Source organism: Bufo bufo, chromosome 4 (assembly GCF_905171765.1).
Source record: "Bufo bufo chromosome 4, aBufBuf1.1, whole genome shotgun sequence".
NCBI classification, from domain to species: domain Eukaryota; kingdom Metazoa; phylum Chordata; class Amphibia; order Anura; family Bufonidae; genus Bufo; species Bufo bufo.
This window is the reverse complement of record NC_053392.1, coordinates 227,858,810-227,879,869: the sequence shown is the minus strand read 5'-3', so window position 1 is coordinate 227,879,869 and position 21,060 is coordinate 227,858,810. Positions and strand designations below refer to the sequence as shown.

At 43.2% G+C, this 21,060-nt stretch overlaps 1 protein-coding gene across 3 annotated transcripts in view; it reads right to left on the bottom strand.

Moving 5' to 3' along the window:
* The window catches only part of LOC120997970 (probable cation-transporting ATPase 13A5), a 284,487-nt gene that overhangs the window by 63,905 nt on the left and 199,522 nt on the right, over positions 1 to 21,060 (bottom strand). For all 3 annotated transcript variants that reach the window (XM_040428355.1, XM_040428356.1, XM_040428357.1), the window contains 5 exons: positions 20,133 to 20,270; positions 17,864 to 17,943; positions 16,827 to 16,869; positions 16,079 to 16,188; positions 8,073 to 8,169 (listed from right to left, as the gene is read on the bottom strand). In XM_040428355.1, coding sequence (XP_040284289.1) covers positions 8,073 to 8,169; positions 16,079 to 16,188; positions 16,827 to 16,869; positions 17,864 to 17,943; positions 20,133 to 20,270 — 468 coding nt within the window. The remainder of the gene's footprint in view (positions 1 to 8,072; positions 8,170 to 16,078; positions 16,189 to 16,826; positions 16,870 to 17,863; positions 17,944 to 20,132; positions 20,271 to 21,060) is intronic.

Here is a 21,060-nt window from a genome sequence, read left to right as displayed (position 1 = left end):
CACAGTCTGTCCAGCATATGCAAGGTGGAGTTCCACCTGGTGGGCACGTCGCATATGAGGCGGTGAGCGGGAAGGCCGAAGTTACGCTGTAGCGCAGACAGGCGAGCAGCGGCAGGGTGTGAACGCCGGAAGCGCGAACAGACGGCCCGCACTTTATGCAGCAGCTCTGACATGTCGGGGTAGTTGCGAATGAACTTCTGCACCACCAAATTCAGCACATGCGCCAGGCAAGGGATGTGCGTCAAACCGTCTAGTCCCAGAGCTGCAACGAGATTTCGCCCATTATCGCACACCACCAGGCCGGGCTTGAGGCTCACCGGCAGCAACCACTCGTCGGTCTGTTGTTCTATACCCCGCCACAACTCCTGTGCGGTGTGGGGCCTGTCCCCCAAACATATGAGTTTCAGAATGGCCTGCTGACGTTTACCCCGTGCTGTGCTGAAGTTGGTGGTGAAGGTGTGTGGCTGACTGGATGAGCAGGTGGAAGAAGAGGAGGAGGAAGCTGAGTAGGAGGAGGAGGAGACAGGAGGCAAAGAATGTTGCCCTTCGATCCTTGGCGGCGGAAGGACGTGCGCCAAACAGCTCTCCGCCTGGGGCCCAGCCGCCACTACATTTACCCAGTGTGCAGTTAGGGAGATATAGCGTCCCTGGCCGTGCTTACTGGTCCACGTATCTGTGGTTAGGTGGACCTTGCCACAGATGGCGTTGCGCAGTGCACACTTGATTTTATCGGACACTTGTTTGTGCAGGGAAGGCACGGCTCTCTTGGAGAAGTAGTGGCGGCTGGGAACAACATACTGTGGGACAGCAAGTGACATGAGCTGTTTGAAGCTGTGTGTGTCCACCAGCCTAAATGACAGCATTTCCTAGGCCAGTAGTTTAGAAATGCTGGCATTCAGGGCCAGGGATCGAGGGTGGCTAGGTGGGAATTTACACTTTCTCTCAAATGTTTGTGAGATGGAGAGCTGAACGCTGCCGTGTGACATGGTTGAGATGCTTGGTGACGCAGGTGGTGGTGTTGGTGGTACATCCCATGTTTTCTGGGCGGCAGGTTCCAATGTTCCTCCAGAGGCGGAGGAAGAGGCCGAGGCGGCGGCGGCAGCAGCAGCAGAAGAGGCCGAGGCGGCGGCAGCAGCAGAAGAGGCCGAGGCGGCGGCAGCAGAAGAGGTAGCAGGGGGAGCCTGAGTGAGTTCCTTGTTTTTAAGGTGTTTACTCCACTGCAGTTCATGCTTTGCATGCAGGTGCCTGGTCATGCAGGTTGTGCTAAGGTTCAGAACGTTAATGCCTCGCTTCAGGCTCTGATGGCACAGCGTGCAAACCACTCGGGTCTTGTCGTCAGCACATTGTTTGAAGAAGTGCCATGCCAGGGAACTCCTTGAAGCTGCCTTTGGGGTGCTCGGTCCCAGATGGCGGCAGTCAGTAGCAGGCGGAGTCTCTTGGCGGCAGGTGTTCTGATTTTGCCCACTGCTCCCTCTTTTGCTACGCTGTTGGCTCGGTCTCACCACTGCCTCTTCCTCCGAACTGTGAAAGTCAGTGGCACGACCTTCATTCCATGTGGGGTCTAGGACCTCATCGTCCCCTGCATCGTCTTCCACCCAGTCTTGATCCCTGACCTCCTGTTCAGTCTGCACACTGCAGAAAGACGCAGCAGTTGGCACCTGTGTTTCGTCATCATCAGAGACGTGCTGAGGTGGTATTCCCATGTCCTCATCATCAGGAAAAATAAGTGGTTGTGCGTTAGTGCATTCTATCTCTTCCACCCCTGGGGAAGGGCTAGGTGGATGCCCTTGGGAAACCCTGGCAGCAGAGTCTTCAAACAGCATAAGAGACTGCTGCATAACTTGAGGCTCAGACAGTTTCCCTGATATGCATGGGGGTGATGTGACAGACCGATGGGCTTGGTTTTCATGCGCCATCTGTGCGCTTTCTGCAGAAGACTGGGTAGGAGATAATGTGAACGTGCTGGATCCACTGTCGGCCACCCAATTGACTAATGCCTGTACCTGCTCAGGCCTTACCATCCTTAGAACGGCATTGGGCCCCACCAAATATCGCTGTAAATTCTGCTGGCTACTGGGACCTGAGGTAGTTGGTTCACTAGGACGTGTGGCTGTGGCAGAACGTCCACGTCCTCTCCCAGCACCAGAGGGTCCACTAACACCACCACGACCATGTCCACGTCCGCGGCCCTTATTAGATGTTTTCCTCATTGTTCCCGTTCACCACAATTTTGAGAATGGCAAATTTGGGAATGCTTTTTCAACCCAGAACAAAAAGTCTGCTTTTACGGTCACTACAAATAACTTGACCAGCTAAAACACTGCAGATTTGGTTGAATAGAGATGTGAGACCTGTTTTTTTTTGCGCTGTGTGACAGGTATAGGTTTAATCACAGAATCACACTTCTATCAGCACGCTTGCGTGTGTCTTAGGTTTTTCTGAATGACACTATCAATACCTTCAATGTAAGATTTTCTTTTTGGGATAGATTTCAAGTAGGCCTCAAATACCAGAAACTAGTTATTTTGAGAATGGCAAATTTGGGAATGCTTTTTCAACCCAGAAAAAAAAGTTTGCTTTTACGGTCAATACAAATAACTTGACCAGCTAAAACAGTACAGATTTGGTTGAATAGAAATGTCAGGTCTATTTTTTAGGCGCTGGGTGACAGGCTCAACTTGCCCCTGATGTAATATATGGCCAAAAAATAACCACACTGTTGATTGTTAAATGCACTTGGGTGACACAGGCTCAGCCTGCACCAGATGTAGTATATGGCCAAAAAATAATCAGACTGTTGATGGTTAAATGCACTTGGGTGACACAGGCTCAGCCTGCAGCTGATGTAGGATATAGCACAAAATAACCACACTATCGATGGTTAAATACACTTGGGTGACACAGGCTCAGCCTGCAGCTGATGTAGGATATAGCACAAAATAACCACACTATCGATGGTTAAATACACTTGGTGATAGCTCGTGCTGGCGCACCACAAGTCACAAAATGGCCGCCGATCACCCCAGAAAAAAAGTGATCTAAAAACGCTCTGGGCAGCCTCAAAAAAGTGAGCAAGTCAATAATAGCACTTCAATGATCCACAGCTGCAGATCGATCACAGAATGAAGTCTTTTGGAGGAGTTAATCTGCCTAATCTCGCCCTAACGTCGCAGCTGCAACCTCTCCCTATACTGATCATAGCAGAGTGACGTGCGGTGCTACGTGACTCCAGCTTAAATAGAGACTGGGTCACATGGTGCACTGGCCAATCACAGCCATGCCAATAGTAGGCATGGCTGTGATGGCCTCTTGGGCCAAGTAGTATGACGCTTGTTGATTGGCTGCTTTGCAGCCTTTCAAAAAGCGCCAGGAAAGCGCCGAACACCGAACCCGAACCCGGACTTTTACGAAAATGTTCTCGTTCGGGTCCGTGTCACGGACACCCCAAAATTCGGTACGAACCCGAACTATACAGTTCGGGTTCGCTCATCCCTAGTCAGCACAGGTTCTGCTGAATATAGATAGAAGAACCTTTTATCTTCATTCAGCAGGACCTGCACTGACGTCACAGCGCTCACCAAGTGTTGAGCGTGATCACGTCAGGGCAGGTCCTTTTGCAGGTCCTTCAAGAAGAATAAAGAAGACGATAACGGCTGCACGATCAAGTGGATGAGGTGAGTAATTTTTTTATTATTTTTTAACCCTCAATGGTCATTTTACTTAGCATTCTGTATTAAAGAATGCTATTATTTTGCATTATAACCATGTTATAATGGAAAATAATAAAGTAAATGGACTTTAATGGGGTCCCGGAGCTCATCCCTATTTATTATCATCATCTCCTTAGCAACCATCCGTGAAAAACGGATTGCATCCGCACTTTCTTGCGGATGTAATGTGATTTTCACACAGCCCCATTCACTTCTATGGGGCCTGCGTTGCGTGAAAAATGCAGAACATAGAACATGCTGCGATTTTCACGCAACGCACAAGTGATGCATTGAAATGAATGGGTCAGGATTCAGTGCAGGTGCATTGCTCCCGCGTGGAAAACTCGTCCGTGTGAAAGGGGCCTTATACAGGCTCAGGCTCATTGTCCTGGTTACATAGATACATGGATATTCCTTATACATGAATATTTCTTCCTCTGACAGATTTCATGGGAAGCCAATGTAATTAAGTAGGCACTTCCGTGGAGGCACAGAGTCACTAAGGGCTCAGCTAGAATCTCCATCTCCAGGGATGGAGATTTCAGCTTCCATGGAACAGCAAGTCGAGTCATAAGTGGTTTACTTCAAGGATTTGTCCTGGGTCCCATTTATTTTAATATCTTTGCAGGCAACATAGGAAAAGGTTTGGTAGAGAAGGTTTGTTTGTGATGAAACAAAAGTGTGTAATAGAGTTCATAAAAGATTTAGCTTCACTAGATAAATGGTCTAAACCAGGGATCAGCAACCTTCGGCACTCCAGCTGTTGTGAAACTACAATTCCCAGCATGCTTTATTCATTTCTATGAGAGTTCTTAGAAGAGCAGAACAAGTATGCATGCTGGGAGTTGTAGTTTCGCAACAGCTGGAGTGCCGGCGGTTGCCTACCCCTGGTCTAAACAATGAAACTGCAGATCAATGTTTCCAAATGTAAAATAATGCACTTGGGGAGAAGGAACCTTCAGTCTGAATATCGTATTGGCAGCTCTGTGTTAGGGCTCATGCACACAAACGTATTTTCTTTCCGCTTCCGTTCCGTTTTTTTTTGGCAGACTGTATGCGGAACTATTCACTTCAATGGGTCCACAAAAACATCGAAAGGTACTCTGTGTGCTTTCCGTTTTTGTATTTCCGTATTTCCGTTCCTCAAAAAAGTAGTGCATGTCCTATTATTGTCCGCAAATCATGGTTCGAGGCCCCATTCAAGTCAATGGGTCCGCAAAAAGAATACAGAACGCACACTGAACACATCCGTATGTCATCCGTATTTTGCAGATCCATACTGTAGAAATGCTATGCCCAGCCCATGTTGCTCGTGTTTGGTGATTAATAAGTTACTGTTTCCATTTCGGATCAGCACAAAACGGATCGCATACAGAAACCATGCGGATATGTTTTCTGGTATAACAGAACGGACCGCAAAACAACAACGGTTGTGTGCATGAGCCCTTAGTAAGAACTTCAGAAGAGAAGGATTTAGGTGTCAGACAGCTTATGTAAGTGCATAATGAGGAAAGGCAGCGGGGAAAGCAAGTATGCTTGGCTGTATAGCTAGAGGTATTACCAGTAGGAAGAGAGATATTGTGATGCCACTATATAGAGCACTAGTGAGACCACAAATCGGGGAGTAAGATCAGGAGCAATGTCAGGAAATATTATTTTACTGAAAGAGTGGTTGAAGCTTAGAACAAACGTCTAGCAGATGTGGTTGGGAAATCAACAGTAAGTGAATTTACGGGTAAACATGCCTGGGATATAAACACATCTATCCTAAGATAAAAATAAATAATATAAGGGCAGGTTAGAAGAACTAGGTGGTCTTTCTATGTTTCTATCCACAATTGTCTCAAGTGGCAACAAGACAGTCTTTGGTATCATTCAGATGGACAAAGAACATGTGGGATTTCATAGTAAATGGTAGATTCACAAAGGCAACTATCACGGGTTAATTACAAATACAGCCGACACTGCTTTTGTGATTACCTAAAATGTGGCAGGTACCTCAAGATAGGGGGCTGTGACTGAGTAGTTACAGATGGAATCACTTGCAAAATACATTGGGCCAGATTTATCATTAGCTCAGGTCAGAATAATGGAGTGAAAAAGTTCCAAAAAAAGTCCCAAACGCTAAAACTGCGCACAAATTTGCGACTTTTTCCTGCTCTGCACTATGCTCGCCAGTTTTCTGAAAGTGGGCGTGTTTTCTTATGTAAATGAATCTCTAGACAGATTTACTATTGGGACTATTTAAAAAGTCGCAAAAAAGTCGCAATTTCACTCCAGTGAGGACCATGCTTATCTTATGAGACTTTTTAATAGAACATGCGACTTTTTCATAAAAACGTGCGACTTTTTTGTAAAGATGTGCGACTTTTGTAAAGCTGCTTACTGACGGATAAACTGCTACCGTCAAACCACATTTATTACAGTCTTAAAGGGCCGATCATAAATCTGACTTGGCTAAAACTGACTTTAGCCATAAGTTAAAGTGGAGTGAGCTGTCAGAGGAATGATAAATCTGGCCCAATGTGTGGTGTATGCAGTCATTTGCAATTGTGGTTTCTACTATATAGAATAAACTATTTGATCTATGTAAGTGAAATTTGGTGAACATGTAAGATCTTTACATACAGTTGTAGGATCTCTTTGCCTAATTGATCATATGTTTAAATTTCGGAGGTTTATGGGCTTTCTAGGTATTTGGTTGCTGGAGGCAACAGACATAGTGAGCTTCTCTTCAAGGAAGAGTAACTCATCATTAAAACCCAGTCTCTAGGGCCGCTAGGTTTCAGTGATCAGAACGATATCAGTGTGTTTCTACGTTGAAGCAAATAAGATAGCCTGTAGCCATTTTTAATTTGATGTTTATGTTTTCACATATCTGTTGCTTGTTTTTTATAGCATGATTTTGGAATTGGGGCAGGACATGTGCAGAGTTTCAGGGCCAGATAAAGTGGAGCTTTGCACGAAACGGCCATCACCCAGTTAGTTTACTCCTCATCTGATGTATCCTCCTTGAGCAATAAAGATAAAGGGTGAAATGAATGATTTGCATTATTTATTGTGCCAGTTTTAAGTCTGTCTTTGCTTTGTGTTGCTGCTCCAAATTTATTAAGTGGTGCTTGGTTTTATTCAATTTGGGGAAAATTCGATGTGGTTTAGCCACTATCAGTAACAGTACACCAGGAGGTTGCCTGGCATGGAGATGCCATTTTTTGCATCTTTTTAAAAAGTCGCACATCATAACTGAGACAGGACAATGTTCTAATCTCTAATCCTGACTTGATTTTTACTCCACTTTTAAAAGTGACGAGGCTCAACAAAATGATGCAAAATGTAATCGAAAGTCGCAAAGTTGCACAAAATGTTGCACATGCTGCACATTTGGGACATTTTTACGCCATAAAACTGGCATACCAGATGTTATAAATGTCCAAACTTTTTACTGGAGGGTGACTGCTGTACTTTTTTCTATTCTTCTACCTGAGGATAATGATGGCATGCCTGGGACCTATGCTAGGCCCTCCACATGGCATTGCATTACAATTGCGGGGTGTCCATGGACTGACTGAGGGATCCTTCATCTTAGATGCTAATGTTGACTGCAGTTTTTAAGGGGTTAGACTGCTAAAATTGAAGTTACCTTTGATATTGTCAGTTGCAAATGACCCTGGCTGTATACTACAGCCATGCTTATTGTGCAGGCATACTGACATTGCCTGTGTGATCAAAACTCTACATAAGGCTAATTTCAAATCTGCGCTTTCCCTTTCCGCTATTGAGATCCGTCATAGGATCTCAATAGCGGAGGAGTATACTTCAGTTTTGTCCCCATTCATTGTCAATGGGGACAAAACTGGGCAGAAGTGAACGGAGTGCACCAGAGTGCATTCCGTTCTGTTTCATTGTGTTCCTATGACGCACACAAAAGTGCTGCAAGCAGTGTTTTTGAGTGCGTCCTGGGATTCGGAGAAAGACACGGATCCGTCCTGACTCACAATGTAAGTCAATGGAGACAAATCAGTTTTCTCTGACAAAAAAGATGGTCACAGTAGGGACGGTGGACAGTTTTTAAAAAAAAAAAGGCTTAGACAAATTCTTAAAATAAAATAACATAGCCTATGTGAAGAAATCTGGTTCTCACCTCCCTTTTCTAAAATTATCAGCACCCATCCCTTGGTGGAATTCGATGGACATAGCTTTTTTCAACCGTATTAAAGATGCAACTACGTAACTATATTATTAAACATATAATATACTCCACTTTGCCGTCATACATCTGTTTTTGTACATTTTCCATAATGCTGCTAAAAATCCAACATGTAAAATACAATTACTTATATTCATAGACTAATGTTTTCTTACCCAGAACAGAAGTATCATGCAAATCAGCTGAATCAGGGTATAGGCAATGAGGTATTTGAACACACTTATAGCAGTAACGAATGTATTTCTTCCTTCTCTGTGAGAATAAAAAAGTTAATTAGAAGAAGTTTTGCTCCAGAGGTGACCTCGCTATTAAATTAGGGACAGGAAATAATAACAGCTGTCTGTTATTTTTGAGCTAAGTGGATCTTCTAGCTACCTAATCTCTATCTAACTGATACCCTCATTCCTTACATATTTCAATATTCATCAATATTGGAAGGAGCAATAAGGAAGATATCAACTTTTTGTAAACTAAAAACATGATTTTCATAGAGCACTTGAGGCATATCACCCAAGAAAATAGTTGGAAATATACATTGAAGGTGTTGTGCCAAGTTTTTATTTTATTCCTTTACCCCTTAATATAGGAGATATCTGATCAGTAGTCCAACTGCAGTGCCCCAGAGAATGACTACAATAGGGTTAATTACTGCAAAAAAGTTAACTTGTTATTGAGTGAAATATTGTGATTTATTGTTAAAGCACATATTTCTTTATGTAAGCTTGACAAAGGCCTCATTGTGTTGGGCTGAAATGTTTCTTTGGGAATAAATGGGTCATCACCCTTTCACCATATCTGGAGTGCTGCCTCATTTTCAGTTTTTTTAGGTATTCAAATAAGCTATATTTTGTACAGCAGGTTTTTTTTCTGTGTAAAAAAAACTTGACCAAATTTTCTCAAGATGAATACCTTAACAAGTGCTGTACAAGATTTTGGTGCTGTACAAGATTTTTTCGCAGTATGGTGCCATAAAACCACCATACTGCCAAAATGCGTTCCAGTCTTTTGAAGTCTTGCGGCAGGCCCAGCCAGTAGATAAATTACATAAATAGCATCCATTTTCAGGGTACAAGCGTAAGGTAATGGTTTTAGAAATGTTTTATAAAAAATTTAAAAGAAAGGAAACATCTTTTGCATAATGTTCACAGTTTTTCCTTAAATATATAAAAATATATATTATATCCATTATCTTATGGTACAAATGAAAGGTTTAAGGTGTTGTCATGCCCTGCTCAGGTTACGTGCGGAGGTCTGCCAGGTTAGAAGCACGTGTGTAGTTTTTTGTTTTTGTTTTGGAGTTGAGCTGTATCCGCCTCCCTTCAGGTGCACTGGGTGGGGTCGTTTGTATGAGTTTAAATTACGCCCCTTCCCAGTGTCCTGTGCGCGTTATAGCTTCTATCCTGCTCAGTGGAAGGAAGGAGGGAAGGAAGGATTTGCTGTATCTGCTCTGTGACTAGATAAGTTGGTTTTGTTTTCTTGTGTGTGTTCTGTCTAGGCTGTTAGATAGACGCCTGCCTTCTCCAGGTCTGAGGAAGCAAGCTGTCTCTTTCCCCCTGCCACCATCTTATAGATTTTAGGGAATCTTCAGCATTAGGCACGGGGGCATGTTTATTCCCACCTCTAGGGTCTGAACGTGGGCACAGAAGTCTAGGGAGAGCTGATAGGGATTTGTAAGGAGGTGACCTTTATCCCCAGCTTCTGGCCTAGACACTTGTTTGTGGATTTCTGTTGTATCTTGTATCCTGTCCAGCGTGACATTATAACCCGCCAAAACCTAGACTACCATTTCTCAGCAGCTTTGAGATGGAGTCAATTGATTCGTTGGTTGATCGCATGCAGGATTTAACTTGGGGGGTAGCTGACCTCCACAATGCAGTTTCACTTTGTCAGAATTTTCTGCTTCATGGCTCCGCTGGTGGGAGTCAGTCCAGCCTTGAACCTAAGGTTGCTCTCCCTGATCGTTTTCTGGGGGTGTGGATGATTTTATCCGCTTTAGAGAGTCATGCAAGTTGTATTTTCAGCTGCGGCCATCTTCATCTGGTGATGAGAGTCAGAGAGTAGGTATAATCATTTCCCTGCTTAAAGGGGACATGCAGTCCTGGGCCTTTTTTTTTCTGCCGACCGGTTCTCTGGCCCTCCGGTCGGTGGATGAATTTTTTAAAGCCTTGGGATTAATCTATGATGACCCAGATCGGGTCTCGATGACAGAATCTAAGTTGCGTACTTTATTACAAGGAGAACATTCTGCAGAGGTGTATTGTGTTGAGTTTAGGAGATGGGCTACGGAGTCTGGGTGGAATGAGCCCGCACTTCGTAGTCAGTTTTGTCAGGGGTTGTCTGAGAGATTAAAAGATGCCCTCGCTTTTCATGAGTATCCGGATACATTGGAGAATGCTATGTCTTTGGCAGTACGGTTAGATAGACGCATTAGAGAGAGGTGTAAGGTCCCCTCCACACGAGGGATCCCTTCTGTGAGTGGTTTCGTCCCACCAGTTCCCCAGAGTATTATGACATGTAATTCTGGGGTAGGGGAGGAACCCATGCAGCTGGGTCAGGTGTTGTTCCGTTCTGGTAATAGGAACTTTAGGAGGTTGCGGTTGCATAAGCTATGTTATTACTGTGGAGAAAGTGGTCATTTTGTTTATGCTTGTCCTTTTGTTAAATCGCGTGTTGATGATAAAGAACCACAAAGAGGTTTACATAAAGAGAAAAAAAAAACATCCTTGACTCTTGGTAGTGTGAATGGGCTGCCAGAACAAGCAAGTATGCAATCTCCCTGCAATACTAATTTTCTCCTTCCAGCTATGGTGGCGCTAGACTCAAGAAAATTTAATTTTGAAATATTCCTTGATTGTGGTGCTGGGGTAAACCTTATTGATTATCTTTTTCTTCAAAATCTGGGCCTAAGTACTTGCACCTTAGAAAGAGAGATTCCGGTGTTTGCAATCGATTCTTCCCCTCTTTCTCAAAGGAGTCTCACTCATATTGCTCATGGTATTCAGTTAAGGGTGGGTGATTCACATGTTGAGATCATCTCTTGTTTTGTCATGAAGGGCTTGCCCGCTCCTATTGTCTTAGGGTTACCGTGGTTGATAAACCATAACCCTACTATAGATTGGCAGGCAAGGCAGATCATTGGTTGGAGTGACTTTTGTTCGGACAATTGTCTTAGTGCCTCTATCTCTGGGGTGTCTACTATGGTTTTACCCCAGTATCTCTCAGATTTTGCAGATGTATTTTCGGAAGGTGGGGCTCAGGAATTGCCTCCTCATCGTGAATATGATTGCCCGGTTAATCTCATCCCAGGGGCTAAGTTGCCAAAGTCTTGGCTATACAATCTTTCTCAACCCGAAAGAGAGGTCATGCGGAAGTATATTGCCGAGAGTTTGGCAAAGAGTCATATTAGGCCATCTAAATCTCCGGTCGCAATTGGGTTATTCTTTGTTAAGAAAAAGGATGGATCGCTTAGACCCTGTTTGGATTTCCGGGAATTGAACCGCATTACGGTCCGTGATCCGTATCCCCTTCCCTTGATCTCTGACCTTTTTGATCAAATTGTTGGAGCCAAGGTGTTCTCCAAGTTAGATTTAAGAGGGGCTTACAATCTGATCAGAATCAAGGAGGGGGATGAGTGGAAAACGGCTTTCAACACACACGAGTGTCATTTCGAGAATCTGGTTATGCCTTTTGGGTTAACTAACACGCCAGCAGTGTTTCAGCGGTTCGTCAATTACATTTTCCATCATTTTGTGGGAAGGTTCGTTGTAATTTACTTGGATGACATTCTAATTTACTCTCCTGATCTGAAGACTCATCAGGATCACGTGAGACAGGTTTTGTCGATCCTTCGGGAAAATAAATTGTATGCTAAATTGGAGAAATGTGTGTTTACTGTTCAGGAGATTCCGTTTCTGGGTTACCTGCTTTCTGACTCTGGTTTTCGTATGGACCCCGAAAAGGTCCGGGCGGTTCTGGAATGTGACCGACCGGAGAATCAGAAAGCTTTGATGCGGTTTTTGGGGCTTACCAATTATTATAGAAAATGTATCTTGAACTACTCTACCATTGTAAGACCCCTGACCGATATGACTAAGAAAGGCGTCGACTTCTCTGTCTGCTCGGATGAGACATTGCAGGCCTTTTCGGCTATTAAGGAATGTTTTGCGTCTGCTCCCATTCTGATGCAGCCCGATGTGTCGCAGCCATTCGTGGTGAAGGTGGATGCATCAGAGGTGGGGGTTGGAGCAGTGTTGTCCCAGGGTTCATCTCCTGGCAAGTGGCGTCCGTGTGCTTTTTCCAAGAAGCTCTCGGTCGCCAAGAGGAATTATGATGTAGGAGATAGGGAATTGCTGGCCATCAAATTGGCCTTTGAGAAATGGCGTCACTGGTTGAAGGGGGCGTCCCATCCCGTTACGGTATATACTGATCATAAGAACTTGGCTTACCTGCAAACTGCCAAGCGTCTGAATCCTAGACAGGCTAGATGGTCACTGTTCTTTACTAGGTTCAACTTTGTGGTTACTTTTCGCCCAGGGGTTAAAAACATCAAGGCGGATGCATTGTCTCGTAGTTTTCCTGAGGGAGGTGAGGATCCTGCTCCAATTTTGGCTGATGGGTTGGTTGTTTCCACTCTGTACCCAGAGTTGGAGATGGAGGTATTGGGAGCCCAGGAGGAGGTTCCGGATTCTTGTCCCCCAGGTAGGTTGTTTGTTCCTGCTGGATTGCGATACAAGGTATTCAAGGAACATCACGATACTGTCCTTGCGGGACATCCTGGTGGCAAGTCCACCTTTGATCTGATTTCCCAGAGGTTCTGGTGGCCCGGGTTATGTAAGAGTGTTGAGGATTACGTAGCAGCTTGTGAGAACTGTGCACGGGCAAAGGTTGCTCACACTCGACCTTCTGGTTCACTTCTTCCTTTGTCTATTCCATCTCGTCCTTGGATGCACTTGTCTATGGACTTTATTACTGATCTGCCGAGTTCCTCTGGGAAAACTGTGATTTTGGTGGTTGTTGACCGTTTCAGTAAAATGGCTCACTTTGTATCGTTAGCTAGTCTGCCCAATGCTAAGATTCTTGCTCAGGTTTTTGCGGATAACATCGTGAAATTACATGGCATTCCGTCGGATGTGGTTTCTGATAGGGGCACGCAGTTTGTTTCCAGATTTTGGAGGGCGTTCTGCTCTCGTCTTGGTATCCAACTTTCATTCTCTTCGGCTTTTCATCCGCAGTCGAATGGACAGACAGAGCGTACTAATCAAAACCTGGAGACCTACTTGAGGTGCTTTGTGACTGAAAACCAGGAGGACTGGTCCTCATTCTTATCACTAGCAGAGTTTGCTTTGAATAACCGTAGGCAGGAGTCCACAGGTAAGTCGCCATTCTTTGGCGCATACGGTTTTCATCCTCAGTTTGGTACCTTTTCTGAGACTAGTTCCTCTCGGATGCCAGAGGAGGAGAGATTTTCTTCTGCCTTGTCCTCTATCTGGCAGAAGATTCAAGTGAATTTGGAGAGGATGGGTGAGAGGTATAAGCAAATGGCTGACAAGAGACGTATGACTGGTCCGGACCTGTGTGTGGGTGATCTGGAGTGGTTATCTACTAAAAATATTAAACTGAAAGTACCATCTTGGAAACTGGGTCCAAGATTTATTGGACCTTACAAAATATCTGCAGTGATCAATCCAGTAGCGTTTCGTCTGGATCTTCCACAGATCTGAAGGATCCACGATGTGTTCCACAGGTCTTTACTTAAGAAATATGTGAAACCGGTGGAACCATTGCCATTGCCTCCTTCCCCTGTTCTGGTTGATGGAAATTTAGAGTTCGAGATCTCTAGGGTTCTCGACTCATGTGTTCTTCGGGGTTCCCTTCAGTACCTGGTACACTGGAGGGGATACGGCCCTGAGGAGAGGATGTGGGTTCCGGCTGTGGATGTTAGTGCCAGCCGACTGGGAGGGCTTTTCACAGCTCCCACACGGATAAAGTTGGGCCGGGGTGTCCGGAGGTCACCCGTAGAAGGGGGGTACTGTCATGCCCTGCTCAGGTTATGTGCGGAGGTCTGCCAGGTTAGCAGCACGTGTGTCGTTTTTTGTTTTTGTTTTGGAGTTGAGCTGTATCCGCCTCCCTTCAGGTGCACTGGGTGGGGTCGTTTGTATGAGTTTAAATTACGTCCCTTGCCAGTGTCCTGTGCGGGTTATAGCTTCTATCTTGCTCAGTGGAAGGAAGGAAGGAAGGAAGGAAAGAAGGATTTTCAGTATCTGCTCTGTGACAAGATAAGTTGGTTTAGTTTTCTTGTGTGTGTTCTGTCTAGGCTGTTAGAGAGACGCCTTCCTCCTCCAGGTGTGAGGAAGCAAGCTGTCTGTCTCTTTCCCCCTGTCACCATCTTAAGGATTTTATGGAATCTTCAGCCTTAGGCACGGGGGCACGTTTATTCCCACCTCTAGGGTCTGAACATGGGCACAGAAGTCTAGGGAGAGCTGGTAGGGATTTGTAAGGAGGTGACCTTTATCCCCAGCTTCCTGGCCTAGACACTTGTTTGTGGATTTCTGTTGTATCCTGTATCTTGTCCAGCGTGACAGGTGTTCCGTGAAAAATAATATGAAATACATATAGGCTGACTCAGAAATTAAGCAGTTATTTGCAGATAGGCCCATTGCTACACCTGAAAAATTGGCCTATTAAGGAAGGAGGATAAACACTCCAGAAATAGCAATATTATATAAGGTACATCTGAATAGAGATATAGAAATGGCAGTTTTAAGATTTATAGACAGGAGGAAGGAGAAAGTAAATATATATGGCCATAGGGAAATTAATGTACTTTGCTAGAGTTTTTATTTTTTTATTTTTTTAAATGATGGATCTAAATCCTCCAACTCAGGAAATACAGGATAGATATGTAAATAGAAGCATATTGGCGATATTTAAAATGATAAAAAATCCATGGGTTAGTTGTAAGTTTTCTGTTAATATAACAGAGACAATGTGGGAGGACTGTTTAATTTTATATGTTATGTTTAGTGATCTGAGAGAGAGTGGTTTAGGGCGGATGGTTATTAATGAGGGGGGAGGATAACCATTGGGTTGGAAAAAAAGATGGATCAAAGCAGATCATTTTGTCTGGTCGTAAGATACTGCACAATGTTAGCACTATATAAAGATTATTATTATGTTGATTATAGGTGCCAGACCATTAGTGCTAGTTATTATATGTAGTGTGTAGAGTTTTCAACTTTTTTACTCTTTATTTACCCACATTTTCAAGACATACCCAATCCAGTATGAAATCTTATTTACGTTTAAAGCCCTACAATTCCAACCACCCTACCCTTGGATGTGAAAGAAAAAAAGTATAAAATAATGATTAGCCCTTTAGCCACGTCTGTTTGTACAATTCCAAAAGTTTATCAAATTATGCCATGCACGAATGTCAGGAATCCTTGGTGCCAGACATCTTTAAATTATCAACAATTAGACTACAAAAAACATATTAAAATTATATTCATATTAGATGACATTGCTATAAATGAGATGGCTATAACGGCCACTCCGTGACCAAGTGGATGAGGTGACTATGTTCTTTTCTGTAACCCCTTATTAACTCCTAAAGGGCTTCAATGTGACTCTCAGATGCCGCAATCAGCGCTGAACCTGGCATCTGAGGGACTCAATGACAGGGGACGGCACAATCACATTCCCCCGTCTTTGCGCCCACTACATACAATGGAATGCATTTCATGACAAAGTATTTTGTAACAACTCAAATTTATTGTCGAAGTTCGGAGAAGCAGCCAAATCTAATTTCTGAAAACTTTGCTCATCTCTAGATATATTGATTAAAAAGAATAGAAAAAGGTGTCCGGGTTCTTTCCTCCACCTTTACCATCTTTTAAAAATATATAAATCATTGATAATTCCTTCTTTTTGCATAACCCATTTCTTAGTACCTTATAATTTCCATTTAAAGGGAGTTTAAAAATACTACTTTTTCTATTGTTTTCAGTATAGCATGTTTTAACTGTAAAGAATTTATCACCATCCCTTAAACTAAATTCTAACCTCTCCTTCTTTTACTACCTCATTAATGTATGTCTTTCCTTAGTTAGGCAGTCCATAGTGATACTTTTTATATCTAGTGTGTAGAGTAACAGTAACTTACTTTAGTAGTTTGGGCACACATTCGATGTTTGGGATGTTGGATGTAAAGGGTGAAGCCACTGATGCTTCCAAGTTTGATAAAGATATTCCTGCATGAGCAGCTTTGAGGGCCTAGCAATAGGAGGAACAAAATTTGTGTAAAGACAGTTGTACAGAGAGAAAATAAAAAAAAATGCTTAAAATTGTTGCAATATACCAAAGCATTAATATTAACTTTGGAAAAAGGTTTTAATTTTTTTGCCATATGCTAAAACCTTTTTTATTGTTATACCTGATGTATTGAATTTCTAATGCAATTTGTTGAAGATTTGCTACATTCTCATGGAGCCCTGACACCAGGGCTCCATAGAAACTACAGTTGCAAAAGCCAGAGAGACAAGAACTTTCAGTGTGAAGGATTAAATGCCTGCAATAGGCGTTATTGTCAATTGCAGACATTAGCCCCAGGTGCCTGCTGTTCTGTGATTAATGTGTAGCTGTCGTTTCAGGTAATTTTTTTGAATAAGATGCTATGTGGGTGTGAGAATTAACACTATTTACCACCATTATATGACTTGTATATGATATTTTAGCAGTATTTCCCTCTGCAATCAGTCTGTATTTGAACTAATGAGAGGAGACTAGCTGTAATCAAGTTTGCCAATAGTCTACACATGGAGCAACAGACTATGTTTGGATCCATATTCTAAAGCTATTGATCCATACTATTTCTCTGCTTATATTACCAACTACATACTAAAATGCCTTACCCCACAATCATTTGCTCCATCTCCACACATAGCAATGTAATAGCTAAAAGAAAACAACACAAAAAAAACAAACTGGTAAAACATACATACTAGTGTTCTTTTCTTACAGAACCCAGTTGGTTCAAGATTTGAAATTTAGGAAGAAAACATTAGAATGAGAAAGGCCTTAGAAGGCAGGATTTTGGACAGTTTTGTGATTTTGGGAACAAGCTAACATATTTGTTTTGGGCCAACATCACTATTTTAGGCCAGTTTTTCCTTGTCAAACACCAATTGCTAGTAATTGTAGTTTAGCTAGTATTAAATCAGATCATTGTCAATGTTACAATCAGTGGGTGGGAACCACTGTGTTTGCCAACTGGTTTGACTTTGGGCTAAACCTAAAGGGTGTATCCTGCCAGTTCCCTGGAATTCACCCTGTAACCCTTATACAGGGATCTGGACTTGGTTGAAGAGTGAGCCACACCGCCACAATCCTCCTGCAGTTGACAGCAGTGCGGGGCACCAAGGGATCAGGCAAAACTCATAGTCAGTAACAGGCCAAGGCCAGGGCAGGCAGAATGCATGCAGATTGTAAGAATTTGGGAATCAAGCAGAAGCTGATACACAGGAACACAAGCAGACATGGCACCTTTGCAGGATCTACATGTAGCAAGCTAGTAAGCCTATTGCTCAGGCAGAGAGTTGGATAAACAGCACAGCATATTTGGCAGAGCTGATTAATACATTAGAAGCAGCTGCACACAAAACCCTTAAAATACTGCAGAAGGAGGGGAGGTTCAAAGAAGAATATCTACAGTAGACATAGAATATTGGCAACCCGACCCTCTGCCAGATCGTTGGAACTGTGACAAACACAGGGTGACTGGGGCAGCACCCATGCCCACCTGCCAGAGCCAGATGACAGCGGGCAAGAGGCGCCAGCATAACAATCAAATCATCTTTGTAATTTTCAGAATAAGATTAAAAAAGAAACCAAATCAGTATAGTTAATTGTGGAATAAACATGAACATCAGATTTTTGTTATTTAACTCACTCGCTGTTTTGGAAATCTTTTATAATACCAATTTTTTGCTTCGGGGTCATTCTGCCAAAAATTGTTCCATTAAGAAGAATCTGCAACACAAACTCTATTTTAGTAAAAAAAAAAAATTAAAATTGAAGTATATAGTCACAGTTTGCATATTATCATTTCAGGAAGAATATCTGATTAGCTTTAGAACTTTGACAGTCTGCCCACAGTCTGCCTGCCACAAAGAATTAGTTGTTTGTTACATGCTGTGTCTGTAATATTTGTGAAGAACACCATCTTCTTCAGGCCTACTGTGTCTGCCAAGGGGCCAGCAACCCCGGGGTAATCATATTAAAACTAAACTTTTAATGTCCTTATTTTAAAAAAGGGAAAGTATTGCTCAAAACAATGACAAAATGCAGCAAATAAAGTTGTGCTGTCGACTCAACCGTGCTCTGTAGTAATCGGATCGGTCTTACCAATCCTATTGACACACAGTGGTAAGGGATACTCCAGTATGCAGAGGTCATCACAATTTGGTTCCCTTGAGTAGGCAGCAGGATGCAGTATGTGTCTGTAAATATCCCTACTTGGCCTAGTCTGAACTGTAAGTCCAGCCAAGTGGAGCACCCGCCCGGAAAAGGGCAAGCCCTCTGGACAGTCCCTCTCTGGTTTGGTGACCCTCCACTCAACCCTGACACAGGTGATACCGCTCCTGCCGTACAGAGTTGACAGAAAGTGAAGCAAAGTCATCCCTATGTGTTATGGCAGAGCTGTGTCACCCAGTCTCCTCAAGTGACATAGAGAAACAAAGTAATTGATGCTATCTGCATGTGGCAATTTGGAGCGCAATAGTAGTGTATGGCATCCCTGATTTTCTGCCATTTCTGTGAATTTAAATGGTCTGGGAGGGAGTGTGTCACTCCCACCTACCTAGAAATAAATGACAGGTACCTTGACCAATAATAGGTTGGTCCCATCCCCATGTTGTGCATAGTGCAATAGATAGATACCTCTCAAGGAAGGTAAATAGATATAGATAAAAAATACAGTGTGCTCCAGCAACCAATATGAAGTGGTGCACACCGCCATCAGTTGTATAAACCAAGTGATGGGCAGTCTAATCGTCCGTGGCCTACATGTATAGCCTGGCTAGAACAACTTGTGACTTGCAAAGCTCGCAATAAGGGCATCACCCCCGTCACTAGGGGTGTGCAGGGATGAATACCATAAAATACAATCTCTGAATCCTCAGGGATTCTCACCAAGAACAGCCCCACCAGGCGGCGCTGTCCTCTCCGCCCGTAATGGTTAGGAGTTCATGGAGGACCGCCTCTTACGATGACGTGTTGGGGAGGGTGCCCCATTTGATGATGAAAGGTGTGCCATGTATTATAACTGACACATGTGATACGGGACATTGCGACATGCAGGGAAGATCACATGGAGAATCCTGTGGGAGGCATGGCAGAAATCACCGTTGCGTCACATAGTGGGGCTGGACAAGACCCACCCACATGATGACAATGTGGGAGCTGACACTGCCCATTAGCAAACCAGGCTGAGACAAACACAAACGTCCCACTGCGGGATTAGGAAAGCGGGGGTGTGATCATCTGTCAAACATGTTGACAGTGTTGAGCAGTCAGTGGTGTTGGATGATAGTACAACAGTGAGTGCTCTCCCATGTAGAACACTCATCGGGGCAATATGTGGAAGTTAGGTACAGTAACCTACCACAATAGATATATTGGAAGGAGTGTAACTGCATGGGGAAGAAAAGGGTGAGAAGCATGGACAAATTAGAGCACATTGGCAGAGACAAAACCTTTGTTCCTGCTCACTCACTGATTTGTCCAGGGGATTGGTTCCAATCCTGGACGGACATGACGCTGTGCCTATTGGGTGAGAATGATCACCCCCAGGCATAAAATAAAGTTATTTATTGCCAGTTTGTTAGTGATCTATCTGACACTTAATAAACGGTTCCGCATAGATAGATCATCAGCATAAAAATCTGAGAAAACCCTTTTAAGCTTTTAAAGTGACAGTCTGTCAATCAGTCGCCTTTTTCCTATGCAGTCATGGCTTCAAGATTAGATACTGTATATAGGAATGGGAAAGGAAGTAGCAATGTATCAATCATTTTTTTTCCTCTTGTCCAGATAAAAATTGACTTCTCAGTGACATGGTTTGAAGTGATATGTGTACATTTCACTGTTCTATTGAATTCCTTTTTTACTTCAAGTTATTGATACTACCATTTGAAATAAAAACTGAAATTATTACTTACATCAGGTATCATGTCAGGGAAATGTTTCTTGATAACTTCATAGGATTTCCCAGTCATCGCATAATGATATTTTCCTGCAGTTGCATTTAATCCCCAAGTAATATCAGAGGCTGTGGTTTCAATACGTTTCATGGATTCCTGAAAGACAGGCATTCATTTACATTTTTCAGTAGTGTAGCATATAAGTCCTTCTGGAGACGTTAACAGACCTCTAACATTTTCACTTGTATGGCGATAATGGTTGCCAAGGATTTACCTAGACATCTGTTTCTGCAACTTACATAACGGAGACACGTGAGGAAGAGGTAGTTCACTACAGAAATTAATACTTAAAGGGGTTCTCCAGGAATTAAAAAAAAAATAAAAATACTTAAATATTATTTTATAATAAACATATCCACAAATACCTTTCATTACTTAGAATGGCTTGATTTGTCTATGAAGCAATCATCAGGAGAAATAAAATGGCCGCCGTCCTATCAGTGCACACAAAACATATCACACAGAAGGACAAGTTACTTTACCACTATGAGCCATAGTGCTGCTTCATGCTCTCTGCTCTGTTTGTCAAAAATCATGATCCTGAATGAGGGTGAATCTCTGTGGGAATGGAGATCATGAGGAGACAAGAGAGGAGGGTGAGGTGTTGCTAATGAGCAGCACTTGTTTACAGTCTCCATTACCACAGCCTGTCCTGTCCGTCCTCTCTGTACTTCATGTCTCCTCATAAACTAAATTCCCCAGAGATTCAGCTAAAGTTCTTATCATCTGTATTCAGGATCATAACCCCTGACAAGAAGGAGAGGATGATGAAGCAGCTCTTTACCTCAGTGTTGTGAAGTAACTTGTCCTCATGTGTGATCAGGACAGGTTTTGTGTGAACTAATGGCACAGCAGCCATTTTGTTTCCCCTGATGATTGCTCCCCA